Raw genomic sequence first — 6,726 nt, 5'->3', positions numbered from 1 at the left:
AACACCATTAGTAAATAAGACACATTAGTTAACTGATAATTAACCCTCAATGAATGTACTGTAAAGTGTTATGGGAAAACCTTGCCTACCTCATTGACAGCTCCAGATTTGGCGGTGCACATGGCACCGGTGTTTGCAAAGCCAACAGTTGAGCCGTCAAAATCCATCCCTCTGAATGAATAAGAGGAGAAGGTGTTTAGACATCAGGGATAACAGCATAACGCACCTTTGTGGTCTTATAGACCCTTTTCACAGGGGCCATTTTGTGTCAAAAAGGCAGCGTAAACCACAGGTGCAAACAAAACACTAACGAGGGTTTCCAACTTCCATGATTGGAATTTGGAAAACCCTCATTAGTGACTGCCTTTTCGACACAAAATGGCCCCCGTGAAAAGGGTCTATTCGCGGGGGGGAGGGGGGGGGGGGTTGCAGAGAGCTGCGTCTCTTACGTGATGAGGTGGGCGTTGTCGTGTTTGAGTCTCGGCTGCAGGCTGCTGTGACGCCAAGCAAGGAAGCGATCAAGGGTCTCCCCAGGGTTACTGCTGACGTCTATCTTGTCTCCATAGGACCAGATCTCCAGACCCACCAGCATCACACGCAGACCCACTGGACGATACAGCTGCAACAGAGCAGTGTCAACACACACAAATCCACCTTAACCCATTGATGCCTGATGCAGCATTTGCGTGTATATCCCTCATTTGTGTGTGTATCCCTTTAAGTCTTAAAGGGATACACACACAAATGCTGCATCAGGTATCAATGGGTTAAGACAGATCTAAGATGCTGCTCTTTACAGTCTTACAATAGTTCAGTCAATATGTGTGAACGTGAGCGAGTCTTTCAAAAACATAGATGCCAATTAGAGCAGGGCGAGGCCACGCAGCAGAATTGTGACGTCATCAGTGAGTGATGTCATCAGTGATGCAAAGTTGAGCAATTGGGCGCTGCGCATGCCAATTAGAGCAGGCGAGGCCATGCAGTAGCCGAGCTGCGGGCTTTGCGGGCGAACCTAGGGTTTCGGCCCCGAGAAACCCCAGTGATTCAAAATGTCTTGGTTGTGTTGGTTCTGGCTTTGGGACAGACTTGTTTGCACTTTTGGGAGAGAGTTGTTGGCACTTCTAGATTGAACTATTGAACTGTCCAAGATCAGTAGAATAATAGGAAAATTCAATTTGATTTTGATTTTCCCTTTCTGAGGAAAATAATTCCATCATTCTAACTGATCGACTGAAGTGAAGTCTGTATAACAGCAAGGTACCTTGTCCACGTGGTTTGTTATTTCAAGCACTCTGGCCTCTACCGTCTTCTTATACTTCTGATACTGGAAGGAAAGGAGGACATGTACTTAGTGAGAGCATTATATAGAAAGACAGTCCTCCTACATATTGAGAGAATACAGTACTGAATACAATAGTAACCATCAATTGGATACAACTGTTACCATACCAGTAGTCTGTAACCATACCACTAGTCAGACTGAGAATGTGGAATCTGGAATATGAGGAAATCATACCTCCCGGTTGTCGATCACCACAACCATCTCCACGACCCTGGGCTTTCCATTACGACCTTTGACCTGGCCTCTGCTTTTCTGAACAACAAAGAGCGTGTTAGATAATAGGGGGTGAGATATGATTGCTTAAAGATATATTGAGCTGATATTGGCCTTTCCAATACCAAATATCAGAGGTGGTGGATGTGAGTTTACTCTTTACCCTGCCTTAGGTATACGGCATAAAATATCACAAAATAACTGCTATCAACTGCTTCAATGCAGAAATAGGATAATAATTTGTATGTTGTCTTTACCAGGCTGCTGAGCTGGAACAGTGGAGAGGGCTGGGAGGACACATGGTCATAGAAGGTGGTTGTGTTTCCATGGGAACAGGTGCTCCTCTTCCTCCTCAGGTGTCTGTAGTTGTAAACAGCATGCAGACCCTCCTCCTCCTCACTCTCTCTGCCAGCCTGCTCCTCCGTCTCAGCAGCACCGCCTACAGGTTCAATCAGGTACACCTGCTCCTGGATGCGCACAAACCCCCTATAGTGCAAAACAGGGATACTTCAGACTGGAGAGAGAAAAGTGCAAGTGCGCCCAACCTCTAAAGGGATAGTTCTGATTTTTTTAATGTGGCATAATATGAGGTACTTGCTGACAGTCAGTGTACTACTGTACATGCCGTAGAATGCAGCCAGCGCGGTACCAGTTTGGAGAAATGGAGACTGGCTGCGTCAGGGAAGTAGAGCTGTCTGCTTAGTGTGAACAGGGTCACGAGCAAAAACAGAAAAAACAAAAGAAAATGCCTCCACACTGCTCACCTGGCATAATCCAAGTCTCCACAAGCCCTGAGATGCCAAGTTGACTTGAAAATATGTTATTTACACCATGTTTTTAGCTGGGGGGAAATATATATATATATATAAATATATATATATCTTTCTGACCTTCTCAGAAAATGAAAAAACATTCAAACACCATCCAATTATCATGTGGATCTCAATAGAACTGCTCAGTGGTCACAACAAACGTCTCTTTGTTGCTCATGCTGTTTACTTTCCACAGCTATTAACAGCCACGTAGCAATGTGTTTTTCTGCAAACAGCAGAGCTGATAGAGAGAGGCCTGGTGTTAGCATAGCTGCTTTTGTAACAAGAGGAACTGACTGGGTCCGAGGTGTTTCACAGTCTGAGCTACATGCAGTGGAACCCGGATGCACTGATCTTAACTGGATCCTGGAGCGTGAATCTTTGGATCTGAAACATTGGTGGTGGACCCGTCCACCTCTCTGTGCATCCAGCTTGACTCACTTGATTCCTGAACACAGGGCCATGCTGGCAGAGGAGTCCTCCACCTCCACAAGGTGTCCATGGTAGTAGCAGTGATCCTGAACAGGCAGACACCATGATCAGGGAATCAGTGGACAGATTTCACTTCATATGTTGTTGTTTTTTTTACTTAAACTCCCAAATATCTCTAACATAGTGCGGTCACCTCTTTTCCAGTCTGCTACACAATAGAGGATATGTGCAACGTCAGAATGACAGAATGAAGAGTGACAGCGGTTAGGTGGTGATGTAAGGAGACACAAAGTTCTAAGAACGCTATACGAGGTGTCACTTCTCATAAAAGAGGAAGTTTGTCACTGCAGAACTTTTAAGGTCAAGCAGGATGTATTTGATCACATTTTAAACGGGACCAAAATAGAATACAACACATTGATATTTAGATGACATGAAATGTCAAGGCAGAGATCTGTACAAATTAGTAACAATCACTAATAATAATAATACAAAATTGTGTCTAATTACTTTTGTGTATTCTATTATTTGTGTTTGACAGCCAACTGACACATAAACTATAAGAAGACTTCTGACAAAATACTTTCACAGATCAGTCAATGGAGATAACACCATACAGCAAAACCACAATGACAAGCACAGGAAGACAAATGTGCAAACCATTGAAGCTGGGTATAGCCTATGCATTTGCAATTATGCAATAATATTCTCAAGCTGATTGTGAGTAAAAGGACAGTGTTAATGTCAATGTTAGTGAATGACAGTGTTCATGTCAACGTTAGTGAATGAGGACAGTGTTAATGTCAATGTTAGTGAATGAGGTCAGTGTTCATGTCAATGTTAGTGAATGAGGACAGTGTTCATGTCAATGTTAGTGAATGAGGTCAGTGTTCATGTCAATGATAGTGAATGAGGACAGTGTTAATGTCAATGATAGTGAATGAGGACAGTGTTAATGTCAATGTTAGTGAATGAGGTCAGTGTTCATGTCAATGTTAGTGAATGAGGACAGTGTTAATGTCAATGTTAGTGAATGAGGACAGTGTTAATGTCAATGTTAGTGAATGAGGTCAGTGTTCATGTCAATGATAGTGAATGAGGACAGTGTTAATGTCAATGATAGTGAATGAGGACAGTGTTAATGTCAATGTTAGTGAATGAGGTCAGTGTTCATGTCAATGATAGTGAATGAGGACAGTGTTAATGTCAATGTTAGTGAATGAGGACACTGACAGTGTTAATGTCAATGTTAGTGAATGAGGACAGTGTTAATGTCAATGTTAGTGAATGAGGACAGTGTTAATGTCAATGTTAGTGAATGAGGTCAGTGTTCATGTCAATGATAGTGAATGAGGACAGTGTTAATGTCAATGATAGTGAATGAGGACAGTGTTAATGTCAATGTTAGTGAATGAGGTCAGTGTTCATGTCAATGATAGTGAATGAGGACAGTGTTAATGTCAATGTTAGTGAATGAGGACAGTGTTAATGTCAATGTTAGTGAATGAGGACAGTGTTAATGTCTATGTTAGTGAATGAGGACAGTGTTAATGTCTATGTTAGTGAATGAGGACAGTGTTAATGTCAATGTTAATGAATGAAGACCAAACTACCTTGTGATCTGGAGTCGTCGTCACATGGGTGCCATGCTCAGAATCGTGTGTCACAGAATAGGTTTTCCCCACGAGATTTCTGGAATTAAAAGGTTTTGATTTGTCAGTAATTCTGATGAGGAAAAGATCAAAGGAGGAAGTGTGTGTGTGTGTGTGTGTGTGTGTGTGTGTGTGTGTGTGTGTGTGTGTGTGTGTGTGTGGTCTACGAGTCAAAGTTTGGACATGCCACTTCCCCCCCCCCCCCAACTATTTCCCACATTTGAGATAACAGTAAAGACATCAAAACTATGAAACAACAAATGGAATACTGTCATGCTGTTTTATGATGGACCGACTATTTGATTAACCAATTTTCTGAGTCTATGACATCACTGTTAACTTTATTGTATTATTTTATTGTATCTTACTGTACTTTTCTTTTAATAACATCAAGGGACGGGCATTGCTATGATACAGGACATCAGATGTTTTGGTAAACATTATTATGTACGTGTATCTGTCCCTACAACAAAGAAATAAAACTGAAATGAATTAAGCAGTGATGTTAAACAAATCAAAACGATCTCTTAGATTCTTTAAATAGCCACTCTTTGCCTCGATGAAAAGGCTTTGGAAAGAAATTCATAATAACTTCACTATTCCCTAAACATGAAAGTCACCTCACCTGTTCTTCTCCAGGTGTAAAGTGCAATTCTGCCCTGCTATTGTCAGAGAGTACTCGATCACATCTGGGTATGTCTACACACACACACACACACACACACACACACACACACACACACACACACACACACACACACACACACACACACACACACACACACACACACACACACACACACACACACGCACGCGGGCGGTGAGAATTGACTACATTCTTTCACAGCAATTAAAAAATTCCAATGAAAGTGATTGGATGAGACAACAATAGAGGTGTGAGTTACCTGCTGTGTAGCAAAGGAATGAGATGCATCCTGAAGTTTCTGAGGTATCACTGTTTCATATTCCATCACATGAGGTAGACTCCTCTTACCGCCCACAATTAGTCCTGCAATTAGAGACATTTTATTAAAGAGAGAGAAAGAGAAAGAAAGAAAGAAAGAAAGAAAGAAAGAAAGAAAGAAAGAAAGAAAGAAAAGACAAAAAAAAGAAAAGAATTCAAGTCGTACCCCAGGAGGAGATGCAGACACATATGAAATATCCAGAGTACCACATGTTGCTGTAACGGAGCGGGCCGTTATTGAATGCCTCCAGCAGTCTCACAAACACCAAAGACTTTCAGCTCTAGTCCTCCTCCTCCTTCTCTCTCTCTCTCTCCCTCTCTCTCTCTCTCCCTCTCTCGCTCACTTTCTCTCTCTCTCTCTCTGCAGGCTGCAGTGTAATATCCTGAAATTCAGATGAGTCAGTATTGAGACCAACTTTGCCCTCGGATGACTTCTGCTGAATAAATGAATGAATAAACAAATAAATAAACAAATAAATAAATAAATAAATAAATAAATAAATAAATAAATAAATAAATAAATAACAATCTCTTTCAAAACTAATATTGATCTCTGAACTGATCAGTGGGACGAAAGTAGCCAAAAGGCAGCTGTTAGCCGCCTATAATTTGTGATGCCATCTTCAAGTTAGCCTACTTTTGCCTCCAAAATGTGGTTAATTTTGCAATTTATCCAAAGACCTTACTTACAACCAATTCATGTTTTCTCTGTCTGTTTTCTGTCCGTTTTCTTTCCCCTGTAATCAGACTCAGTAATGTTTACAAATAATTAAATTAATATTTTAATAATAATAGACTAGTCATTCTGTTCTTGTTGTGACAGTAATCTTTTTGCCCCCACTATTTAACAATTAGAAACATGCACTATCTAATATTTCAAAGACTAACAGTCTGATCAACTTGGGTATTTCATGACTACAGTTAAGTTAATACATAATAATATAGTAGGCTAATAGAATACAGACTGGTTATATTTGTTACAGTGGTATACAATAGCATGTAGCCATTTGTTTGTTGCTACTTTTTGCAAATAGTTAATAGGCTAACAGGCAACTTGTCTATTTTCCAGCAATATCACTAGTAGCCTACCCACTGACCTAAATACAGTAATAGCTTGCCTCAGTTCCCACTGGTGTTTGTCGCCATCTACTGGTTGAATGGTTGAATGGCAGACTGGCACAGATTCGGAAAGGCGATGATTTCATGATTTCTGTATTAAATAGTCCAATGTGGGTCAACCTCTCACTAATTGCAACAATATGTTATAAATGAGAGAGAAAAGTGCCAAGGAATCATAATTTATGAGGAAAC

The 6,726-nt window shown here is 40.8% G+C and overlaps 1 protein-coding gene across 2 annotated transcripts in view; it reads right to left on the bottom strand.

Annotated features, from left to right (window-relative positions):
- Positions 1 to 5,657, bottom strand: part of adam8a (ADAM metallopeptidase domain 8a) — a 16,555-nt gene extending 10,898 nt beyond the window's left edge. For both annotated transcript variants that reach the window (XR_014553661.1, XM_083658176.1), the window contains exons 1-10: positions 5,582 to 5,657; positions 5,357 to 5,460; positions 5,077 to 5,150; positions 4,413 to 4,491; positions 2,809 to 2,885; positions 1,813 to 2,041; positions 1,517 to 1,594; positions 1,262 to 1,324; positions 450 to 619; positions 90 to 171 (exon numbers count right to left, since the gene is read on the bottom strand). Coding sequence is in view for 1 of the 2 variants with exons in the window: in XM_083658176.1 (XP_083514302.1) it covers positions 90 to 171; positions 450 to 619; positions 1,262 to 1,324; positions 1,517 to 1,594; positions 1,813 to 2,041; positions 2,809 to 2,885; positions 4,413 to 4,491; positions 5,077 to 5,150; positions 5,357 to 5,460; positions 5,582 to 5,627 (1,002 nt within the window). In the remaining variant the exon portion in view is untranslated. The remainder of the gene's footprint in view (positions 1 to 89; positions 172 to 449; positions 620 to 1,261; positions 1,325 to 1,516; positions 1,595 to 1,812; positions 2,042 to 2,808; positions 2,886 to 4,412; positions 4,492 to 5,076; positions 5,151 to 5,356; positions 5,461 to 5,581) is intronic.
- Between the last annotated feature and the right edge of the window lie 1,069 nt (positions 5,658 to 6,726).

Source organism: Poromitra crassiceps (genome assembly GCF_964638095.1).
Source record: "Poromitra crassiceps genome assembly, chromosome: 22".
Lineage (NCBI taxonomy): Eukaryota > Metazoa > Chordata > Actinopteri > Beryciformes > Melamphaidae > Poromitra > Poromitra crassiceps.
Note: the sequence above shows the minus strand (reverse complement) of the source record. Positions and strands in the feature narration are given on the sequence as shown.